General features: G+C 39.6%; 1 protein-coding gene across 1 annotated transcript; it reads right to left on the bottom strand.

The window, feature by feature from the left end:
• Positions 1 to 204: 204 nt before the first annotated feature.
• Positions 205 to 19,995, bottom strand: LOC111217673 (heparan sulfate glucosamine 3-O-sulfotransferase 2-like). Its single transcript, XM_022739646.1, has 2 exons — positions 19,484 to 19,995; positions 205 to 823 (listed from the first exon to the last, which is right to left on the bottom strand). The coding sequence occupies exons 1-2, from the start codon at positions 19,993 to 19,995 to the stop codon at positions 205 to 207; spliced, it is 1,131 nt and encodes a 376-aa protein (XP_022595367.1).
• Positions 19,996 to 25,893: the final 5,898 nt, after the last annotated feature.

Below are 25,893 nucleotides of genomic sequence, written 5' to 3'. Positions count from 1 at the left end.
CAGAATAACCCAGCATGACGAGAAACCATGTATGATTATATTTTAATGTCTGAGTTGTCTGTTCTTTTATATTAAGCTTGTGAATTTATACATAGTTCAATAGACTTGTCATTTGAACAGTTTGTTGAAGATATCTTAATTTATGTTTTAACATGTCTCTCGAGGTAGCCATTTTAAAAGCAGCACTGTTTCTGTATGGCACCCTCAATCCCACTTAAAGTCTTGTCCCACAGTTTCATAGAATTTGATATTAAATGGCCTATAAAACTCCCGCAGTTGCTCGATGACCTCCTGGTCGATCTGCACGTGAGTCCTACCCTTGGATTTGCCGAGGCAGCGCGGCTGGCTGCTGCTCTCCGGCTTCTTGAGACAGGGGAAGCCTTTGGTTCGATTAAAGTAGAAGTGCTTGTCCGTAATTATTCGTTTCAGTCCTAAAAAGTCCTGAACGCGGCCCATCTCCCCCGCTGGATCGGTGATCAGCCGCTCCCCGCTCACAAAGTGCATCTGCGACAGGCGGAAGTACTGCAGCCAGTTCTCCAGGTGCAGAATATACATCCCGATCCGGATGGCGTTCCAGGAAGTGTCGACAAGACCCAAACTTCTGTTCTTAAAGGCCAGCTCTTCAAACGTAGGGATGTCGGGCTTCTTGGAAAGAGTCTGTGTGTAGTCAGAGATGGCTCTTGTGACTGGGTTGCGCACCACAACAATCAGCTTGGTCTCGTGGGACATGCTGGAGATGCGTCTTGGTGCCTCTCTGGTGACAAAGTAGCTGGGAGTCTTCTCTAATGTGATCTGGCTGTCTAGTGTTCGTGGCATTAGTCCCCTTGGGAGAGAAACAAAAGAATAAAACACAGATGGATGAGTCAGCAAGAGCTGTTATGTTCCTGTCCTGGAGTTTTTCCTCATGCCTTTTCTGTTTCATTGATGATAGAAATGTACAAGTGAGAGGGAAGTTTTAGTTAAGGAATGCAGACGTACCCAGTATTAAAATCAACCCTACTATCAACATGGGTTGTGATAGATGCACATTTACACATTACACATTAGTTTGTATGGCATTTTAGGATCTTAGCAGCACCACAACAATAAAGAGAGGACAAAAAAAAAAATGCTGAAACACCAGTTGTGTGTGTCAGTACTGTGAAAATCTTAGTATTACAGAAGCAAACAAATACATTTTTGTATTTAAAAAACTTTAAGAAACTATAGGTACAGTATGTTGTCTTCAGTGTTCTTCAGATCCATTTCTGTAGAAAAAGAATAATTGGTTAAAAAAAAAAAACAGTCTTAAGTAATAGTGTAGTTATGCAGAATTTTATCAAACCCAGACACAGAGTATGAAATAATAGTAGACCCAGCTCTGATAAGCTCAACGTGAATGTATTTGTTAGAGATTCATTGGTGACAGGACAGCTTGTACAACACAAACATGCATCATAATTATCATCATCATGCTGCCAAGATGATGGCTTTGCAAACTACAGGCAAATGTTTCCATTTGTCATATTTGTCATGTGAGTTTTCCTTCCCAGTGTAATGTGTCATTCTGCTTTGACACTTTGGTTCAATAAAAGTTGATTAAGAGGCATCTGCTGTTGACTGCTGAGACAATGAATTACTTGGCTACAATTCCTAGATCGGCCATGCTTTGTTTCCCGTTTCCTTCAAATAGAAAAGTGACAAGTGAAAAAGTTCCAACTGCAGAGTGCTGGAGCGCCGGTGCTGATGCTACAACAGTCTGCAGGTCTGGGGTGAATAATTCCAAAAATGGTGCAAAAAATTGCTTTTTACTTTATGAATACAGAAGATATAGAGCGGGAATTTCTCTGTATCACAGCATGTGAATCAGTTTCTGGACCTCGGGTATGTTACCGCAGAACTCTGATGATTAAATACCACGCTTTCTTTATTATTATTGTGGGAAGCCTTCGATTAAAACCTAACCTTTCTCAAAGCTTTCTCTCTCAAGGTAGGGGTAACCATAGGTTACTTCTAAAGTGTTGGAAATATTGATCCATTTAGCTTTGTTTATGAATCCTGAGTTGTTGGCTTGGGTGCCTCAGGGCCACTAGGCAACTATCAATCTTTTATGAGAACACCACCTTTTCAAGCAAACAGCTTTGCTACATACTAAAAAAAAACTTGCAGCCTTTTTCCAGGAGGTGCAGAATCTAAAACAGATCTTTGGTTGTGTGCTGAGGAGACCGTCTTCGTTATCTGCCTTGTCAAGTCCATACATTTTCATCATCCTCAGAGATGAAGATTGTGTTGGTGAGGAGAGGATCCTGTATGTTGCTGGTTCAAAACTGGGCTCAAAATGTGAATACAGACAGTGAAAGGTCACAAATGGCTCTGCTTCAAATGTTTACAGCTGACTGGGGTCAACTACACAACTACAAACAGAACAGGTCAGTTCTGTAGACAGCATGTTTACACACACACACACACACACACACACACACACACACACACACACACACACACACACACACACACACATCACCACCAAAGCATGAGGATATTGGGAATAAGGTTTTCACAAAAAATAATGATGTTAGATTAAGAGGAGATTTCACGCCGAGATGTTTCCCCTCAAACAGGTTGTTTTTGTTTGGATGTGGACTGCACAACTGCAAGTGAGTCTGTCCATCAGAGGAGGTTCAAACATGCGCTAACTTACCTTGAGTTATTGATTTTTACAGCTGTTATGCTTGTTTACTCTTAGTGAGTCTCAGCCCCGGATGACTGTTACACGGAAGCTATACACCACTGAAGGGACTGATATAGAAAAGATGGAAATAGAGGTGTAAAAACTCTGATACAGGAGTATCAGAGTAGGAGTGTCTTCTTTGGGATCAATTATCATCGAAGTGCAAAGACGGGTTAATAATGTTATAACATTAAGAACAACAACAGACGCTCTGCTGCTTTGATATGTTTGTGACCAGTTACGACCTGAAAGTAAATATAACACGGACACAACTCACCACAATCGGTCCAGAGCTAAGACCTCGTTTACGTCATGTATCATTAACATAATACATGCAACACGTTTTTGAAAGGTGTTAATACACGCAGAACACATTGGAATGACATATGGATCACACCTGGAGCTGGTCTGACACCCACTGGATCTCAGCCAGGTGCAATGAGTACAGGTTGGGTACTTTTTTGTGAAGTTGAAATGACTTTGGTGTAGTGGCTGTACGGAGGTATTGCAACTTGTGTGGCGCACACTAAGAAATAAATACATAAATACATTTTTCTCAGTGTCACAAACTCAACGAAATGACTGTCAGAAGCTAATCCTTTCAGTCCAGCAACATTGGGAAAGTCTAGAAGAGCCATATGATTGAATTATTTTATCCCATTCCAAAACCTAATGCTCTCAACTGGCTTAACTGGCAAAGGACTCTGGTGAGAATTCTTTATGGGCCTAAAACCACTGAAGCATGTGAAAGCTTGCTGAGGCTTTTGTGAAGTATGCGCTTTGTGAGCGACTTTTATAGGAATAAATAGTGCTCCATCTTTGAATACAATATCCAGATTTCCTTAAAACGGCCATAGAACAGCACTGTTAAGCGTCTTCGGTTCAGTTAAGTTAAGACACAAAAGACTTGGTTGGGTTTATACAAAAGAGCTTGGTTTGGGTTAAACTGACTACTTCATTAGTGTTATGGGTTAATCATGGATATAATAATAACCACTTGGTTGACAAGTTCACCAGTGCCATCTATCTAATTTGCATGTCAACAACCAATCACGATGCGGGCAGAAACAAGATAATGAAAAGATTCATTAATTAGAAGATGTAGATGCAAAGGCCCATGTTGAATTGTCATTATCCAGACGGAGGAGAGGACGCAGTGATATGACCAGTCAAATCTCAAGCAACGGACAAAACCATGTGGAAAAATGTGAGGGAAATGTTTATTATATGTTATGCCCAAAACACAATGCAGAGATCAAGCACAACCTTTCTGAACCGTGCATGTTTTTACCCACCGTTAAAATAGCAAAACTGATACGGACACACCCTAAATGCACTTTAGACCGGAGTAAATACAAGGTAAAATTCTGCAGTCATTTAAAATAATTGTCATTGATGGATCAATAAGTCCTGAAAGACTTTAGTGTCCACTTTTGAGAAAAAACCTGTTGCTACCAATTATGTGATGAATTAATTGCATCTTCAGTATCTGTTCGCACAAGGTTATACGAAAACAGAATATTAACAGAAGCTTTTGCTGTCTGTCATCCAACTATGACTCTAATCTTGCTCAGTGACTCATTAAATTGATACCCACAGCAGCCATGTGCTCTGAGCTCTGAATGTGTGATGTTTCACCTGCAGTTGTCAGTTGTCCATTCAAAGGATTGTTTAACTATCTGTAACTGCAGCCAAGGAGGACAAGGTGCGGTCCAATGATCAAAGCATGCTGGTCTTGATTTTCATTGAAATCAGTGCTATTTATACTGGATGCTTTCATGTCAGTGAGAGCAGCCTGGACCAATAAGTTCCAAGTTGCCTGTCTTGAAGTGATGTTAATGAGGAACACCGGGGGATTCAAACATGTACTTTTTTTTTTTTGTTTTGTTTTTGATCTAGTATTTGTAGTTGGGGCACATGTTCATGTTCGTTTGTCTGGTTATCTCAAAATTGATTTTAATGGCTAAACATTAACCATTAATGGCCATATGTGCCTTCTTTTAAGTGATATAACAAAAACACTGCAAGTGATGAGCAGAAATTCTTCTTTTTGAATACTTTTCTTTGCCTCGCTCAAACACATGGCAGCGGCAGCCTCATTTATGTATCTGTTCGTTACTGAGATAGCAGGAATCAGGCCAGAAGGGGAGCATGTGATACCTGAGGCAGGTGTCTGAACCAACCATCAGAAATTTACTTTTCAGGGATTTTTCTTTTTCTCCTGTGCCCCCGAGAAAACTATCAGCACTGCACACAGCATCTGAAACGAAAAGATAAAGTTGTGGGTCTTTACCGCAGCAGGTTCTGGTGTGCTTTTACTAAAAGCTGTTCATTTCTTGCCTGGTAATAATTATTTGCAATTAGAAAATATACATGATTGTATTTCCAATAGAATCACTTCATGTTTCTGGAACTTCAGCATCTTTATGCTGGTAAAAAGAATTAGAAATGTTACAATAGACTTTAATGTGAACATCTTTGCTTTTTTGGACTTGTACATGAACATGCACAAACACACACACACACACACACACACACACCCACACACACACACACACACACACACACACACACACACACACACACACACACACACACACACACACACAGACAAGTTGATTAACTGACATTTGAGTGAAGTGCTCTGATTGATTAACAACTTCTCTCGCAAAGTCAACACTAAATTCTTTGGGGTAATTTACAGTCTTCCTCACAATTCTTGGTGAAACTTTAAGTCAGGATGCATTACGCGCTTGGCTGTGACATTTTAATCACTCTGGGAAAATGTGGACAATCTGCTCAATACTGTAAATGAGACCTGTTCCTGGTTGAATAAGAGAACATGGTTGAAAGCTAATTTGTTCTAGATGCTTTACCATTGAATTTGATGCCGTAATTCCTCGATCCTAGTTGGTAACTCTTGTAAAAAAAAAATTAGCAATTTTTCTGAATTTAACATTGACATCTGCTTTAATTTATTATATAATATATTATTATAATGATTTGTGTGATATTTTCTTGTACGCATTCCAGCAAATTAACATTTTCTAAGTAAATAGAAAAAGGGTTCTGGCTGTTTAATATAAATATTAGCAGCATCATTAACCCTAAACTATCACTACTTAAATTTCAATGCATCTCTGCTCTGAGATGAAGAGAGTTTCTCACACTACATAAAGCAAACAACCCATTGTAACAGTGAGGACCAGCTCCATCTGATAAGACGCAGTGAACGTCACAGGATGTGAAAGACAGTGGGTGTACGGCAGCCACTGATGGGTATGCACAAGGTGTTCTTTCCTCGTGAAGTCTTTGCTTTAAGTACCTTCACAACAGGGAGAGGTTATTACTATTTTAAAGTAATCTACCCCAGGATTATGTCCAATATGAAAACAAATGAAGCAAGCTCTGGAACCAAACAAATTTAGCTAGATGCTCCTTCACACAAGCATCACATATATTCATTATTAAATATGGCATTTATATAACCCAGCAGGTGACAGAAACCACGTTGGACATGTCAAGATGGCATGAGACATTTGGAAGAAGTTTGGATTTTGGTTACTTAACAACACAACACAACCAAATATCAACGACTAATGATGCTGAGTGCCAGCTGAGTGCCTGCAGGGAGAATTTGAGCTGTAAAATAAAACATAAAATAACCATCTTGTCAATTTTAACTATGCTTTTAACTATTCCAACAATTCTTGTCTGTAATGATTTGATTACATGTCTTATATTAGCTCTATCGCCCACTTTGTGAGAGGAGAGGAGGAAAAAACAAAACGAGCACCCATCTGCAACACTTATCTACAGGTAGTTAGGGTCAACAGCGGGAACAGTCATTGCCACTCATTAATGAGCCACAGTGTGCTGAAAGCTGGTCTGCATATCGTACTGACCCTGAAACAGCCTGCTGGCTATCTTGCAGAACGATTTATCTCTGTTGGCGCAGTGGAAGCGGGAGGTCTGGAGTTCACACTTTAGTTCCCTCTGGATGCTGCTATATCATTATGGGGGAATAAGCCACAAACATGGATGTCTTTATTTGAAAGTACCAAGGACTCCCCATTAAACCCTGATACACCATTCTCCTGCAGTATGCATTTCCACTGGGAGAATATGCTGCAGTTTCTACAGCAGCAGAGTCAGTGCAGGACAACAATTAGATTGTTATAGCCTGGCCAATCAAGAGTAAGGCTCAAGACAACAACAACAGGGATATTTCCTGAAAATGAACACTGAAAATGAAAGTGTGCAACAACTGAAGTGCGAGGACCCCTTGAAAGCAAATTATCAGCAAAGCATCTAAAGCTAAAAATGAATCCATGCAACAATTTCTTTGACTTTTCAGACATACTTAATAATTGTCAGTTCCCTGGTTGTTCTATTACACACAACTTTTAACTTCTCATGGCGCGCTCAAAGTTGTTGTTATAAAAAGATAAATGTTCTTCATATTTTGTGTACTCAGCCAGTCAAGACGAGCACTTTATGCCCTAAAGGGTTCATTGAGCAAACACCAGTCTGGAGAAAATCTAATGAAAACAATGTAACACAAAAACAAGTATATGGCTGGACCACACATGGTCAATGATTGAGGACTCCAGTAATTGAAGCAGTAGTTCCACGACGGTAGTTTAAAACTGTTGTGGAACCGCTGTAAACAACTGACAACTGAACTCTTTCTGTTTGTTTCTCTCTTACTCTGTGCTACAGTATTTTAACACAGCTGAATTCACATGTTCTCATTTACATATTTTTCTGTTTCTGTTGTCGGACAATGAAAAAGTATCTAACAGTTACTGAACTGTGGCCCATTAGGACTACATGTTAACCAGCACTCACTTCCAAGCCATTTCCAAGCTGCTGCTCAGCACTGCAGTGTACGCAGTGTTGTCTGACTAAATCACCAAACACATAAATTAAAGAAAACGGCTGTGCTGTGATTTCTGCTCTATTTACGTGCAAAATGATCACTCAGAGAAAAAGTTAGAAGTAACTGAATATCTTTCTGCATGACAAACTGCTGCCACTCACTGAACAGAGTAGACACAGAGAGGTATGCCTCTCACTCGCAGGGAAGTGCTGGTGACTCTCTTCTTTGGAAAGTAACCAAGGTTTGTCCAAAAAGTGACTATATTTGTTACTAAGTGCTTTTTTTGAAAAAAAAAAAAAAAAAAAGTTCAGATCTTCAGATTTGATAAATGAGCTAATTTGACAATTTTGTTTGTGCCAATTCATTTTGAAAAAGCGATGGCCACTGGGGAAACTTCAACACCATTGGCTGTCCAACCAGTGGAGTAACTTCATGACTCAGTCACGTGGCATTTGCCTGACCAGTGATGTAGGTCAGTTACATGTTTATAGGGTTTGCCCTGCTGTTGTGGTCCAGCGAGAAAACAGGATGTTCAGTCCTTAAGCAGCTATTTATTTGACTGTGAGATTGAAACGACCAGAACAGCTCCTGTGGTTAAATGAGCTATTTGCAAGTTTTGCTATTGCCACATACCCAACGTTAGCATTAACAGGTGTTTGCATATCAATTCAAAGGAAACGGTGCAAGTTCAATATCAAACTTCATTCCTTTACTCACCAAGAGCTGTCTCCAGTGGTGGAAGACCAATGTCAATGTTAACTCTTGTTTTGCTTCCATTTCTATCACTTTTTTTCTTCTACTGAAGTTAGCTAGCCCCGTTAACCAACAAGCCCCAGCCTGGCTGAACCATCTCATCACTTCCCAACACAGAGTTTCCAGTCTGCATTGAAGAGGTAATGTTGCTCAGATGGTGTATTATAACCGGTTGTACTGTAAATGCAATGATGGTTGAAGCTCTTGGCAGTGACCATCAGCACCACCCTGCTGGTAAGAAACCATGCTCAGCGGCAGAAAAAACGTACAAATTGCCCCTTTAATTTGTGGTTGGCTAAACATGTCATCATAGTTCAATATGAAATATTGGTATGATGTTTAATGACTGTTGTGTTATATTCAATAAACATATTATATAACTATCGTTTGTGCTTTTGCAATGAGTAGTGGTGATCAGAATGTGTCAAACAACAGATGATAATTGACCAACACACAGACAGACTTCAGAGAAGGGACATTGGCTTCTGTACATCTCTTGGTTTCCAGATCAAAAGCAAAAACTAAACCTTTTCCAAACAGAGATATAAAATCAGTTCAACACAGGAATTTTCTGTATCAACCAAAACCTCTGTGACAAACTAAACAAAGATTTGACATTGAAAACCTTTTGGTCCAGGGCTGCTGTATTACATTACAAACTGCAAACTGAGATGCACCCCCTGTATGTGATACTGCATGTATATATAGATAAACAGATTACAAAAAAAAAAAGCTTGCAAATTGCTGCATCACTTCCATTACGTAAGTTTTCTTTCACAGTGTGAAGCTGAGCTGAACAAATGCAGTGAAACAGTGGACTGCTCGGCTCCAGACAGTGTGTCTTGTTGAACAACTTAAACTTCTAAAGAGCAGCGAAGGTTCATCAGGGATGCAGACGATCAGAACAAGTAAAGGTCAGCTTTGAATCATGTCCTTGTGAACAATCAATGAACTCAGAATTTATTACTGTCATTTCACTCTGGTTTGAACCTAAAACAACGCAGCATAGATGCAATATACAAGCCCCACTCAAAACAGCGAGCAAAACTAAAAGAACCAAGAAATGCGGGAATAACCGTTACACATATTGTCACATATAGGTGATATGTGGTTTTCAGACATCACACGAGAAACATAGACATCACACGTGAAAACATAAATTTTACATGTTGTAAGTTTAAAAAAAGGTGTATTCTCCATCGAAACTAAGTCACTGCCAACCTGTCACAAGTTCAGTCATATTTCCACAATCCACACCTACAGACATCCAATAATCTGGAAACTAACCAGCATTGAATGCACCCCATCTTCCCTATCACTTGTAATTTATCAAGGTATACTATGCCAATAGACTATTACTAATATAGCAGTTTAATGAGTTGGAGGATTTCAGGCAAACCTTGATCTGACTTGGAACTTAGAAGCCATTAATCACAATGTGAAGTGTTTCTGGAGGGTCAGGCGATGGTAGATTTAGAGAATGGCCTCCACCTCCCGCTGGACAACAAATGTTTGTCATTACAATGACTAATAAGGAACCCAGCCTATTAAACAATATGCTGGCTCACAGGCTGGACCGCGGAGAGGCGTGAAAGTATCAAAGTATCCATTCCATGCTGTGTTTGTCCAGTCTCTGGAGTAATTTAACAACAAAACAGTTACACAGTAAATTATTAGGAAAAAAAAGGCTCCTCTCATTGCCTGTGTGTTATCACAGTAAGCAGCATGCAGAGCAATGATGGTCACAGTCCTTGGTAATAATATACACAAAAAGCTTTGGTGTAGAAACAAAAATGTCACCGTGCTTCACATTTTTCAAGGGAGTAGTTCAAAAAATGTTATCAGAGGTACTGCAAAGAAAAAAAAAAAAAAACCTTCAACACACAAACGCAAAATAATTAAAACTGCAGCTTTATGTTTAGATAACCTCCGATTTAATTATAGCGTCACAGAAACGTGCAGTGAGAAAAGTGAACAGTACAGTAACTCTGAATACACAAGAAGAAAAAAATAAAAATTCTATGCAAATGCCATGCAGAGTTGGACTAATTGACTAATGAATTGCAGTCTGGTTAGGAGAGACTCAGACTTATTAAATGAGTGTCTGGGCTGTGCCCTGTCCTGAGAGCCTGTCACAGCAACTTCAGGGTTTTTGGACATGGTGGTGTTTTCAAGTGGGAGCTTTCACATATGCGATTATTGTCTTATTTGAATTGTAGCAAATTCCCTTTTTCTTCCATGATTTAATATAATTTCAATATATTTTTGTAATAATCATTATTCAAGTCCTGATTTGAGGATTTTCAAAACTCTTTGTTTGCAAACTTTCTTTCCATACTTTTAGAAAGTGTCTGTAGGAAATTTTGCTTCATACAAACCATTTGTCCTTAAATGTCCTGAAAAGCCAATAGCACGCACAGACCTGCTCCCTGCCATCCAAACCCATTAACAGTTTATTTTACGCAGGTAGACTGTGCAGAGAAAATGTTCTTATGCCGCGTGGTTTCTCATAATGTCTGTACCACAGCGCTTCCAAAAAATGTCATCTTCCTCCTCCCGGATCTGACAGAACAGATCCAGTCACCACTGGAGAGGCCGCTCCATTATTAAAGTATCAGTCACTTAGATTACAGCTGTGATGACATCTGATCATTAATCACCAGCAACAGAGGCCTGCCACCTTGAAAGTCCATTAAGAGTTAACAAAGAGCAGTCCAGACGAACACAGCAATCCCACGGCCAATTCAGCTAGGTGAGGAACAGAGGTGAATCACAATTCAGCGTCCTGAGAATCAAGCATCTATTTCTCTAATTTAATTGAAGACAAATTGGTTGCAAAGTGCAGACTGTCAGAGCCAATAGAGGATCTTTTCAACATCAGGCCTGTCCTCAGCCACATAATAGCATCAAAACATATTTATAACAGGACAATACAGCCCTGCAATACTGTAAAAAAAAAAAAAACTGCATAATGTTTTTCACCTTGGACCAAATCCTATTTAATCGCTGCCATTTCAATTCTGGTCTCTTGTTTTCTTTGAAATAACAATTATTCATGGATTGGTCTGCAGAGGGGAATGACTGACACTTGCTCTCCTTGAGCAATAACAAGCTGAATTGATCTGAGCTACGAGCTGTCACATTAACATATGGCATGGGGAAAGCATCCGCGGACACTGAAATAAAGACACCCAGACAAACAGGGAAGCCTCTGAAATCCTGAGCTGTTTCTAAACTTATGTTTATTTTTTGTGGGGGTTTTTTTGATACATTTATAGTAAATTTGATGATGAATTGCTCTAATTTCAACTAGTGAACACATAAAATCAAATCTTTAAAGGCTTTTTGCAAGACTCTTCTGTATGGCAGCTAAAATAATTTTTTTTATAATACTATAATTCACGTGAAATGACCTTCATTATAATAACATTGGGACATTATGAATGATAGTCTTAATCAGTGATGGGCAGATTATGTCCTGCCCCTTCGCACTGTAAGTAATACCCTCCCTCAATTTCTCACCTCTTAGCATAGTTTATCTTAACTGACAAAAATTGAGATTTCTTGGATCTTCATCAAGACCGGAGCTCGGCGAAGTTACTTCTGGGTTTACAGTGTAGCCTGTAGCAATGTGAGAGTCAAGGATATTTATAAATGGAGAGTGGACGGTCCACACACCTTTAGTGGTTTCACTCTTTACTTAGATGGTGAGAAAGTTCAAAAGGAAAGAGAGGAGTCGGAGGAAGAAAAGCGCAGGCAGGATTTGATCCCTGGTCAGGGACACACTGGCTTCGCCAAGAGGAGAAAGTTAACAAGCTGATAAGAGCTAAGGATCGCTGACTTTCGAAGTCACATCAAGTGAGAAACTAGACAGTCGTCAGTCATGTATCACTTGGACTCGCGCAAAAACACAGTATCAAACTAATGACTTCCTTAACAACCCTGTGTCCTTAAACCTATGTTGTTATACTGCATAAATGGCTTTGCCACATGAGTAAATGCAATGTAAAAGTACAATTATGTTCACTGGAAAAATTCTCTCCAGTCCAGTAAATGTTTCATTGTTGTGCTGCACAGAAGGGAGGCGTTTGAGGTGGATGATGGGGACAGGCTGAGTCCTTGGTTCAGGCCACTTAGGCACTTTGGTTACAAAAAGATTTTAGTTTCTTATTAGTTAAATTGTGGAAAAGAAAATGATCATGTCTTGTCCTTCAAGTCAATATTGATTTACATATTAATATGTCATCAATACTTGCAGCTTTCCCTTGAGTCTGAGGTGCCTAAACATAACCATAAAAATGTTCATTATTCTATATCTTACACAATCGGATATTGCTGGGAAATTAAATGTGGTGCCTGTGAATATTTTACATACTGAACTAACGGGCTGATGATTCAGTACACTCAATGTAAAAAAACAACAACAAAAAAACAAAAAAACAAACAAACATTATGCTTCAGGTTGCATTTATGCTGCCTGTGTAGACAGCTAATTATATTACGTTATGGTGGAAATGTCGTTGGATTACGTTCAGAACCAACATTTTTGGTGGCTTGGATGGCTGGTGTACAAAGTGCACCCTGTTAAATGTAAATAAACATGTTGTAACTGCCTTACTCGTCCATGCTATTTCGGTTCCTTCGTGTAATATTGTAGTCTTAGAAGCGAAACTAATCACTGCCGCTCTTGTGATCCACGTGTAATTACACCTTGCAAGCAAAGCACCAAGGGAGCATAGCACAGAACGAGCTTTGGCTAAAATGAGAGATTAAGCAACGTACATAATCTATAGGAGAGAAGAGAAAGACAAGTACAAGGATGAAATAATCATGATTTAGCCCCTCTTAAGTAATAAGCAACTTATGAGATAAGTTCGGTTAAAGTTCATTTATACGGTGTAATATTTATAACCATGACCTTGTGCCTCGTGTCTATTACTGGAGGGAGCTTCAACGCTTCTGTTTGAAGTCACTGTGGACTTTTTCAGCATTAAACCGGACAACGATCTTTTCTTAACTTTAACCAAGTGCTGTGAGTGCCGAAACATTAGACCTATCATATAAAGTTAAATAACTATGCATTGTATTGTTAGTAAAACAGGTACGCTGTGAATATTTTACTGATATGTTCAATCGTATTTGGGACTTGCCAAATATGTAAATTAACCACATAGGCCTATCCTCATTTCGAAAACATAATCCAGTTGTTCCACATTAGGTGTATATAAACATAATTTCTAGGACACAGGGTTAGTGAGACAGATAACTGAAAAACACAACAAAAATGCTCTCTGGGTAGACATGGCGTAAAAGTCTACAGCCTTGCTAGTGGCTCTATGAGGCATTACATAGGCACCGTGGCACTGTGCAATGCTAACATGCTAATGTTAAGTACAATGTTCGCCATGTTCATGTTGCTAACATTTAGTAGGCTACTTAGGTTTAGCACAGAGTACATTTGAGGCTGATGGGAATGTCATATGTTTGTATGTATTTAGTCATAATATATATTTTTATATTTCATTTTTATTGTTGTTAATTAATTAATTAATTCTTAATGTGTTTTAATCTCAATTTGTGTAACTGTGTACGGTGTCCTTGAGTGCCAAGAAAGGCGCCTTTAAATAAAATGTATTATTATTATTATTATTATAAATCAAAGTATTGGACAAAGAGAAAGTTTGACCTTATGATGATGATGATGATGATGATGATGATGATGATGATGATGATGATGCTGCTAATGCAGGAAAATGAAATGTCTTATAATAAATTCAAGTCTGGACCAAAATGGTTAAATGACTGACTAATAAGCAAGTGATTGAAAGTTGTGAAAGCTTGTTATCCATCTACACCAGACTGAACTGGCACTATTGGTTGTTTTATTCCAAACACTAATGCTTTATCATGTGATTGATCCATAATGTATGCATGATTACATTACTTCCTGAATTATTCTATTAAAGGAATAAAAGCACCATCTATCTCACATTTCAGATTGGTCTCATTGGGGAAATGTCTGAGAAAGACTTGTTTTGTAATTAATGTTAACCACTACATGTCTCTGAGCTGCACTGGAATGAAGACAGCTCATTAATAATGCAGAGTTACGCCTGACCATCTCTCACTGTATAATGTGCAGTTTTCTGTGTTAAATGAGAACCATCTAACTTTCTGTCCTCATCAACCTTTCTGATGATACTGTTCCAGGGCTCCCTGCCTCCCCGAGCCAATTAATGTGGACCTGGAGAATATTCGTGGCTGCAGCCTCTCATACAATTTCAACACTTCTCAGGGAATCTACTGGAAGCGCCTCCGACTCATGTGAAATCAATAGAGCTGAGATGCCCTTTTAAGTCCTGATGGTGTATAGCGACGTGTTTTTGTTTGATCTTTATGATTCTGTGGAGATTCGAAAACGTGGCGAGAAAAGTTCAAGGAAATTGGTGGCTGTGAATCGTCTGTTGTATCAGGTCCTGTATGGTTATGTGAAAACCCTTGTGCAAAATAAATGAGGCCACGTGTGTGTTCTGTTCAGGAGACACAGTAATGAACACTGCACCATTTTTCTTCTGGGCCTAAATGATCTGTCACATGCTTAATGTAACAGGACAGATTGTGCAACAGAACTGAACAACTGGCCGACTGAACAACTGGCCACTTCACTGAAACTGACAAGAGTTAATTTGGTGTCATGTACGTTTCTGTCTGGTCAACGGATATTAGCTATAAACAAGGTGTTTTGAAATGTGTCAAGAAAAAAGCGCCTTTTCCTCTAGAGAAAACAGCATGTTGAGTTTTAAGCATTTTGATGTGGCTGATAGCTCAGAAAAAGTTGGCAATCAGACCTTGTGTTGAGAGTATTTTATCATACAAACTTACAACAAAGTCAATAATGAACTTTTGTTGTCAAATGAAATAGTACATCAACAGAAAGTGAATGGACCATTTTAGCCCCTCAAAGCTGTGATGGTGATTACAATTATTTTGTCAAACTATTACTTCAAGCACAAATTTGGATCATTATGTTAGCATGTTAGCAGTTAAAATGCTAATGTGTTTAATTAGTATGCAATGAGAGCACTGATATGAGATTATGACTTAAGACTGATGACAATAAGGTGAATTGTTTTAGATATGTAATGTCGTGAAACTGAAGTGGAAAGTGGCACTAGATGATACAAAATCATCATGATTCATCCTCTGGGGATCGTGAATATCTGAACCAAATTTAATAGAACTCCAGGCTACAGGTGTCACAACATTTTATTTTTGACCAGTTCTGGATAAACATTTACAGCTTCTCAAATATTAAGAATTTCTTGATGCTATATTTTATCTTACGCTCATTTTCATTATTGATTCATCAGCAGATTATTATTATTAGGTTTCTGTGGTATTTTAAGGATCTTGAGATGCGTCTTTTGGTCATTCACTTTGCATGGCTGTGTAGACTGCTCTTTTGATTGGTTGTTGCAGGTTGTGATCTGAACACAAAGATGTTTTGTGTTGTGTTTTTATTGCTTGATGAAGGTCATTTTAAAAAAGGCCACTAAAATCATAATCATTAATCACAAAGATAACTGATCGATTATGATGATAAGAATAACTGTAATTTGAAACCCATTGATAGACAGACATACACAGATAGTCTATATAAACTGAGCTATTAAAGACAGCTAATAGCAGCTCAATGCAACAAATCACATAAACACATGTAGAACGTGAAAATACATTATGTTACTTGCTATAGAGACAAATGTGACAGCTAATCAAAATGGAAAGAAACTTTGTGACGTGCTGCCAACAACCCAAACACTGTGACAGATAATCACAGAGGGCCAGTCTAATACAATGAACATCATGCGGTCACTCGTCAAGTTGAATAATGGATTCTACAGCCTGAATTAATCCCATCTTTGTGTCCAAGGTACTGTTTAAGTGTTTATCTTGAATACATGAACTGTCAGCTTGTGACAAGTGTGCAATATCCCAGTGTTGTAACTTTCCTTTCGTGGCATCATATCAGTGAGGCACCTCGATTCATCTCTGCTTAAATCTTGAGTGACATAGAGAAAACAAAATCGAACTTGTGTAAAAAGCCCCAACCTCTGGTCTAATAGTTTGCTTACTGATGAAGTAAATGGCTGCCACTGCATCATTAAGCTGCATTAAGATGGTAGATCTATGTGCTGGTGGAGCAGGATGATATCTGAAGCGCTGATGATTGATTCGACAGTTAAAAAAATTCCTCTGCATCTAGCACCTTTTTGCATGCTCGGTCTCCTGCGTTCGGTTGTAGTTCAGATGTTTAACTGGTGGGTATTTGGTTAACTTTTGTCAGTGTGATGTCTTAATGCTTGTTCATAGAGGAAGACCTACAACATTAATATGCACAACTGACTCCTTCACACTGTGGCTACATTCGGCCTTGTGTGTGCATGTGTTTCGGTAATTGAATCAACCCTTCCACCACTGAAAAAGAACATCCTCTGAGCCCATATTAAATGTCTCCATGTGCCGAAGTATCTGCTGAGGTATTTAACAGGCTTTCCAGCTCCCTCTGTTAATTGTTACAAAGACCAGCACCTTTGTTTGCCGATGTGTTTTTCTTAAATCAATGTAATTTGTGAAATACACACAACAATAAACACTAACTGTCTGTAAAGTAGCCCCTTAGGAAGTTTTACGTCTTTGTTTGAAGCAAAAAGCTCCTTCCTGTGCATGCAAACAGTGTAGGCTTAATAACCAAGTATAATACATAGGAAATTAAGATTAATATCAGGAATTGCAATTAAAAAAGAGACCTTAATAAACATGCAAATTATTGAACGAAGTGTTTGCTTTTTAACTTACAACCAGGGGGATCTGGAGTGTTTTGTGTCTTACATTAATGCAATTTCAGAATATTACAGCCTCTGGTTCATTAGTTTGAAGATGAAAGGGGCTGATTCTCTTTTCAGGAGTATGAAGCTTCTTTTGAGATAACTCTGCCATATAGCCACTCTCTGTCCGTAGCCGTGTGTGTGTGTGTGTGTGTGTGTGTGTGTGTGGCAAATTGTCTTGCATCTTCATGGGTACACTTTGTTTGTCATACTGATATCATCTACAGTGCATTGCTATGTTATTTTGTAAATTTATTTTAACTCTGAAATTGACTGTCTGACAGGACAAGACTCTCTTTGCAGTTAATGTTAAGACACATTTATTTTCAATGTTTAAGTCCCAAATTTAAATGTCCAGTATTTTACACTTTTACAGTGTTTTATTTGAACTGTTGATATCCATAAGAAGATATAATTGTGGTTTTAAGTACCAGAAACCATCTCAGTGTAGTTTTACGTCTCATTTTTCAAGCTTCTCCCTGGAGCTCTAGCAACAACAGAGTGTCTCTTCTGATTGGCTGAACTGTTTTCTGAATGATCTAATAAAAATATAACAAATTTCAGGTAAAAACTTAGAGAAACCATGGTGGGTCCAGGTGGATTGTGCTGGAGGCATAGTTGAGAGTGGTGACTGCTTTGTTGTGACATCACAAGCTTACGGAAGTCCTGACAGCTCGTTTTAAGGCTCAGTTTCTGCATACAGGGTGTGTGCATTTTGTCCGAGGACTGCACACTTTGATACATTCACAGTATTTATATAGAACCTAGACCTGCTTTGTAATGAAAAAAGACATGAACATCTCACTTTATATAATGTGGAACCTTTAAATGAACAAACTCTACACAAATTTCACTTCAGTTGTCTCAAATGAGGCCCTAGAAAGAAGTAGAGTCAAAATGGCACAGTGATGATAGTTAAAGCCCATTAATGACTGAGGGACATAGCATAGTTCTGCTTTCGCTGAAGGGATGTGGTGCATCATTGCCTCACGTCAAATATAGAAACTGTAGCTGGAAATATTACTCTTCCATAAACAGTTCAGTCTCAGCATACACATTAAAGGCATTAATAGTTATTGAAATATGTGCAGACTCAGGCCGCTAGCACCTCGTAGCATGCACGTCTAACAAGACCTGAACAAACTATGAGCTGAGAATTGACGGGCAGGTGCTCATATACATGATAATTTGCTGCAGCCTCTGCTGTTCATTCCTGCAGTGCAGCCTGAGAATAGACTTTATCACTTGTTCCATGTTCTTGGAGGCATGGCATGGCCATGGTCTGTTGCTACGCCATACTCGCCGGCAGCTCCGATGGTCAGATGTAATCTAACACAATACCATTGAGCCTTTTTGGAGGACATTTACAGACTTGAGTGCAACGTATTTCAAAGTGTGTGCGTTGCAGTTTGGCAGTGATCTCTAGGGTTTTTGTTGAGAGGAACCTTGAACTTACAGCTTCATGATTAATGTTAGTTATGAATGAATGAATTGAAGTTTTAAGAGATACTCAATATGTTAGAAAACAGAAAATATTAAATAAAGAAGCTGTCTATATTCAACAGGGGCCGCCTCGACTAAAAACTGCTGGAGACGTCACAGAGTGACACAGATGTGGATGGGAGTTGTTGCACCTTGTGAGCTCCTTTGCCTCCACCAACCAACGCAAGAACATTTTGTGCCAGGGTGTAGCCTGTTTGAAGGCAGCTAGTAACCTGGGGGCTGCCTGTGTCATCTGTGCCGTTGACTGTGTCTGTGTGAACTGATCCTACATCACCCTCATGGAGCTGTCTGTTCAAGACCATGGAGCTCTGCTGACGGCTAACATCTACAGCATGTAGAAAAACAACAACATCATACAGACTCAAAAGTAGAATCAAACCTGTGATCTTAGTGCTGACTTGAAACCTAGCTGTGTGTGCATGTGTGCAGTGTGTTGCAGCCTTCTAAAAGATTTGGTACCAACCACTTAATCCTTAAAATGAATTGTTGGCTATTGAGTTATAGTAAAAACTGAGACGTGCCTCTGGGACCTTACTTGCATTCACGCGTGTCACAAAACAAGTTAAATGAACGTTTTGACATGGAAGTGTCCACATCAGCACCTCGTTTCACCAGAGTCCTCTGCCAGAGCAGGAAGGGTGACTGTGCCGCACTCGGTGACAGAAGTAAAACACGATATGCAGAAATATCACTAGAGCAAAAGCACAAACACAAATGACTACTCCACTGTTTGTTTCACGTTTTCCTCACCTGTACCAGTCCAGCCCTCTGTCGTAGTTTCTGTCGAAAAAGTGCGGCTCTGTTCCGAGTGCGCGCACATCTGGATGTATCCGGATGAACTCCAGCACCGCCCTGGTGCCTCCTTTCTTTACCCCGACTATTAACGCATTAGGCAGCTTCTTATTCCCATATTTTTGCGCAACACTCATGTTTCTCAACTTCATGTCAGTCCAGTGACTTCCAGACGTGGCAGGGGCTTTAGTTTGGTCGCGGAGATCACTTGATCCTCGCTGTGCGGCGGTCTCATCCAGGGCGGACCTGACTTCCAGCGAAGCGCAATTGTCTGAATTTCCAAGAAGTTTCTTCCCCCCTGCGTTCTTGCTCGGCGGGCATCTTCTCCCCTCGTAACCCCGGTTTGTCATGATTGTGCTGCGACAAAAAATGATACTGTAGCATAAATATGTGCAAGACAGTGACACGGTGAATATGAAGGCGAATCTGGCGCTGAATCTGTTGGTAGATGAGAGGAACCTATGTGCCATGTCTCCATGGGTTCAAAGTGCTGCATGATTTTCCATCGGAGTCTTCCTCCTCTTTTGGTCTGCGGTCGGAGTCTGGCAATAATACAGGTTCCAAAGTCAGACTGGCATATGAGAATAGGGGTGGCTTCTTGGAGGCATCAACTGCGCGTAACTCGCATTATTTCTTTTCATAGGCTGCTGAAGTGTGCGAGAAAACTTGGAGCAGAATATGGATACACGCAGAAAAACGGGGCAGTCCTCCTTTAAACAACTTGTTCTTAAGTAGTTTGAAGTGAGTCGTATAGCTCAATTACTGATGCCACTGTCTTAAAATGAATCCCACAGGAATTTCCCAGCCATCTCTGTCCTCCTCCTCCTTTCTCCTTGTTGAGCGTCGATTGTGAGAGAAAAGAAAAAAGTCCAACGCGTCCTCAGTGTCCCTAACAAAAAAAAAAAAAAAAAAAAAAAAAAAAAAAAAAGAAAACTCTCCAGCGTGATTGTTCTGCTTGCCTCAGATGGGATTTGGATGCATAGCCCACCTTTCCCTTTCATAATGAAGTTGTGAAGATATATGCACTTAGGCTACTGGCTATAAATATTTCATCAACCCTTCTGACGTCATGCACATGCTCATAATTCAATATGCGTATCATCTTTTAAAGGAACATCCCAAATATTTGCAGGAACGTCACATGTGGAGACTTCAAGATGCAACATTTGGCTCTCTGAGCGCCAGCGATTTATTCAGGGGATCATTGCAGCTTTAATGCCATTACCTCAGGATGTGTGTGCTGCAGTGTGTGTGTGTGTGTGTGTGTGTGTGTGTTAACTGAGCTTTATGAAACACGAGTTTCATAATGTTCAATATATGCTTAATTTCACAGGAACTCACTAAAAGCACCTGGCTTTTGAAAGCAGCTACCAACAGTTCCGTAATCAATTTTCTGCTGTGCAACACATTTGTTGCTTTTCACTTGAAACAGAGTGATTCAGCCTATTAAGGCCAAGTAGCATTCTCTACATGCTGAGTGTTTTCTTTAAACACACACACACACACACACACACACACACACACACACACACACACACACACACACACACACACACACACACACACACACACACACACCCGGGCATTAGCAGCCTCTGAAAGTCAAGATCACACTTGATCCTCTGTGTTGCCATGATGTAAGCTGGATGCAGACTGGAATGCAAAGTTTCAATGTCAGCTCTTTCAATGTCATGGTTAAAGTTTTTGTTTCATTATAGAGGAGTGAAGAGCTTGTGCGGTGTAGACAAACAGCAGCTGCCATGTTCATGGTCTCCCACTTTTTAAATACCAAAATATGAATACAATACATTGTTATTCTGTTTTTGTCCATGGCTGTAGGCTGGAGAGAGAGCCTGCCGTTTTTTTTCCATCAAATAAATGTAGTTTAAGCAGTTCAGTCTTAACATGAACTGTGTCTGAAGCTAAAATATATCATGTATGTGCAGGGAGGAACACGCCTGAATCCTCCTGCTTGTCTCAAACCGGCTTTTTCATCATGTTTGACAACTGTTCACCGTGCCTGTGCGTTTGCTTGGGCATTCTTTGAAGCATCATCTTAGCTACAGTGGTGACAAGCAGTTAGAAATGAATGAAATCGGAGAAAAGTTACGTGGCAGTGTACACTTATTGCTTCAAGGCAATCCGCTCTTTAAAAAAAAAAGAAAAAAAGGGTAAAGTACAGCAGTGAAAGAACTCAGCTTTCTAAAGGATTATAACGATGAAGGTGCACTTATACTGTAGGCTATTAGCTAAATGTGGTAAATAGAGGAAGTGCAGGGAGGTGAGGGTGAAAGCACTCTTAAACACAAAATGCAGATGCTCAATAACCAGCTTCTGCCTTCTTTTCACTCTTTATTATTTCAGTACACCTGCACTCAGGGCTCATAAAAGTCGCATTTCACATTAAAACAACAGCACTATCCTCACATTAACACAAAAAGCCTACAATAAAACTGAAGCTGTTTCCATGAACAATAAAACACTCAAGGTTTGGCATCTCTTATTATTCCCTTTCTCCATCATTAACTTTTGTTTATTGCACATTAAGGACTGATTTTATGCAGCACAGACTAACTGCTTCTGATAGGGTGAAGTGAATCCTTTCAGAAGAACAGTGAGTGGGACTTTGTGAATATTGTCACGTTATGCAAGTAAAATATCTAATAGTCAATGCTGCTTAAACAGACAATAGTCCTGACTCCTTGGGGTTTACCGCCACACTGCTGCACTGTTCTCCAGGAAGTAAACAAGCTGCTGTTTTTTTTCTTCTTCTTCTACACCACTACAGCTTCTGCACTTTTTTTATGAAGTCATCCGTCAGGCCTCTTGAGCCGGGCCACCAGACAGCATCGTTTCACCTGCAGCTCATGGTGAATGATGTCAGGAAATGTAACCAGCTCCAAAAAGTTTGATGATGTACAGCCACTTGGACACGAGTAATTCTTTTGGGTTTGCTTCTTTTTTTTTTTTTCTCTTTTTTTCTTCTTTTTACCATTTCTTGTCTGTCTGCTTTCAGTTCAAAGATTAAAAAGATGAAACTAAAAATAAATACAAATTAAATGTAGATAAGATTAGATAACCACATTCCACCCCCCCCCCGCCCCCCGCCCAGAAATGGTTTTTGTGAGAAAACAAGCAGCAGCATGAGACAGACTAATTACTGAGGCTTTAACATCACTTTTTGTTCTCAGCTCCTGCCATGTGGCTTACCAAGCTGCCCAGTAAGTCCGTAGTAAAAAAAAAAAAAAAATATGATAAGCAAACGCGAGTCCATCAAGGTTGAAATGACAGAAATACAAAACAAGAAATTTGCAACACAAACCATTTTACAATTCGGAGGGACAGTGACACAGAACAAACTGCCCCAAAGACACTTTCACACACTTATTTTGTTTTGATGTGTCACTCAAAGCCTGAACATTAGAGATTGGCCCTGGACTGCAAGGACGCTCATAAGCTGTTGTGAATGAGGCTCAAAGCTGAAATTCAAGGACACAAAAACATATATACATGCATTTTTTTTTTTTTGTACATGTTCTTGCATTCCTAAAATCCTGGCTTTTTTGCTTCATCGGTGAGTGTTTTTTTTTTTTTGTCATATGCTCATTCTCTTGGCTTTCCTAAGCAACAGAATCCATCTGTAACTGGCAGTCGATCATGTTGCGTGACTTTTACGGTAACCTTACTTATTGTAGTGTCTTCACACACACGCACACACACGTGCACGTAACCAGAAAACCTCTTCCTCGTTGCTTAAAATCTGCTCACGTGGTTTTTCCATAACACTTCCTTAAACGGTGACACCTGGGCACCACGCTGCACTTGTCTGCCCTCACATCCTTCACACGGTGCAGAGTGAGAGTCCTTCCCTCAGAACAGCATCTCAGGACACTGAGGTGTCAAATGATCCGGTGTAGAATCTTTTTTTTTTCTAAAGGTGCTTAATCAGGACTGAACTCAACCGAATGGCCATACACATCCCAGCCACACGTGCACAGACAAGCACACGTTACCACAGAAACGAATACAGAAGCCCACGTCACACTCTAACAAGGACGGCCTCGGCTTTTTAATGATCGAGAACTCCGAAATGTGTACCATGAAACCTCAGCAGTAAGTACAAACGTGACTGTATTTTTTCTCACAATCCGCAGCTGGGAGAACTTTGATGAAGCTGAACTCTGAAGAAGTTTTTGTATTCCGTGCAACTGTGTGCAATTCCAATGACTAATAGAGCAGAATATTATGAAAACTTTTGCTTGATGTGTGCAGGTATCCCAGAAATTGCTCCTAAATTACAAGCTTCTGCAATATGTGATAGTTTGTCATGCAACAATCCTCCAGAAAATATGACATTTGTAGGCCAACATCCCGACTTTCATGCTGCGCCTTCGGTGCCTTTTGTTCATACAAATGCTGCATCACAGCAAAACACAAACACGGCCTAATCACATACTTTATTTTCTTGCAAACACCTGATGGTAAATTAATATCATATCAACACTGCAATCAAAACCAACACCTTCTTAAAAGAAAAGCAGCCTTTCTTTCCCTCTAGAGTTGACCACTTGCTGCTATGTGCCAATTAACCTCACATAGTATCTCCTTGCTGCTATATTAATACTGCTAAACTGCCAGCTGTGGCCTGGATGAAGCTGTTTCAAGCTGAGAATGTTGTCCCCAGGGATTCAAATAATCTCTCCCTTTTAAGAAGATATAAACCACTGAGAATAAGCAACCTCGCCAAGCTTCTGCACAGCAGCGCAGTGCGGCACCCCTGTGGTAATGAAACACCTTCCCTTTCTTCTTGCCGTCGTCCTGTGGCGCTGAAGATATCAGGATATCTCACTTTCTCATTTAGCTTTTTTGCTATCCAGAGATTATAGGATCACAGTATCAGTATGATATCAGGACTTGACAGCATTAAGTAATTCCACCCACTCTATGTGGAAAGCCTGACATTATGCCACTAAATTGTGCCACACTGTAGGCTGCAGTTATATATAAAAAAAAGATGGCAGCGTAAGGACAATAAGTGTTGTTTCTTTGGAAAAAAAAAAAAAAAAGTTTGACAGCAATGATGAGTTTCACAATTCATGTTACAGAGTAAAATGTGTCATCTTTATTCGCGGTTAACACCCACTCAGTCTTTCCTGCAGGTTCCCATCTGTCTAGTGGAAATCAGATTGAGAGTTAACTTGACGGTGTATGTTCACAACCTTAAAAAAAAAAAAATCCATTGGCAACAGACTCAGTCATAAACTCTACGCTATACCACAAGTTGCTTCTGAATCAAGATGCTTTAAAAAGGCAAAATGGTCAGGTGCAGTTCATCCTGTGTGAAAAATAGTCAGGCTGAAATCTTGACTTTGTTCTGATCGTTTGTTAATATTTCATATTAAAGTTCCTCTCCTAAACTTTATAAAAATACTCCTTACTTTTATACTACTTTTACTACTTCTTGCTCTGTGTACTGACGATATGATATGTCTTGTATTATATAAAAAAAACATCATATGGTAATTTCAACAAGGTTAAAAACTTGATTTTCATCGGAGGGAGGTCTTGAATTCAGTTTAGTCAAATTCAAGTTGACTGTGCTCGCTGTGATTGCTCAGGGAAGAAGAGGCACAATGGAAACCACGGTAGTCGCAGTAATGTTTTGTTGCATTGAGACTGCACTAATGTTTCTTTGAGAGCAAACATACGTATCCTGGATGTTTATTCCACTCCACTGAATCAATAACAGCGTTATACAACCACCGAACAAACCCAGCTCACTGAAATGTCTTGGCAGTGATATGAATGCAGGCAGACTGCAATGATCTTATTGCTGCTTCTTTCAGTTGAGGGTGAGGGGTGAGGGGTGGGGGGTGGGGGGGGGCAATGCTCTTCCTTTTTTAGTTGGGACTTGTCCTTTTCTGCCATCATTCAGTCACTCCTGCACATTTTCAGTAATTAAACTTAACCCAAAAAACTGACAGACTAAAACCATATTTAGAGGTTAATTCTGCATGTCTGTGTTTTAAGAACAGAGAAACATACTGGCTTGCTAACAGACTTTCTGATGTTATTTATCAACNGGGGTGGGGGGGGGCAATGCTCTTCCTTTTTTAGTTGGGACTTGTCCTTTTCTGCCATCATTCAGTCACTCCTGCACATTTTCAGTAATTAAACTTAACCCAAAAAACTGACAGACTAAAACCATATTTAGAGGTTAATTCTGCATGTCTGTGTTTTAAGAACAGAGAAACATACTGGCTTGCTAACAGACTTTCTGATGTTATTTATCAACAGTTTTATTTTTAGTTATTTCCTTACATTCTTTCACCTAATTAGCAGCAGTGCTGGAGCTTCCTTTTCTTGGT

Source organism: Seriola dumerili, unplaced genomic scaffold (assembly GCF_002260705.1).
Source record: "Seriola dumerili isolate Sdu_G_001 unplaced genomic scaffold, Sdu_1.0 BDQW01000044.1, whole genome shotgun sequence".
In the NCBI taxonomy this organism is placed as follows: domain Eukaryota; kingdom Metazoa; phylum Chordata; class Actinopteri; order Carangiformes; family Carangidae; genus Seriola; species Seriola dumerili.
Note: the sequence above shows the minus strand (reverse complement) of the source record. Positions and strands in the feature narration are given on the sequence as shown.

Coding starts and splice junctions, on each gene's coding strand:
- LOC111217673 (XM_022739646.1), bottom strand. CDS start 19,995: ATGGCACATAGGTTCCTCTCATCTACCAACAGATTCAGCGCCAGATTC. Junction 824..19,483: donor AGAGGGCTGGACTGGTACAG/GTGAGGAAAACG, acceptor TTCTCTCCCAAG/GGGACTAATGCCACGAACAC.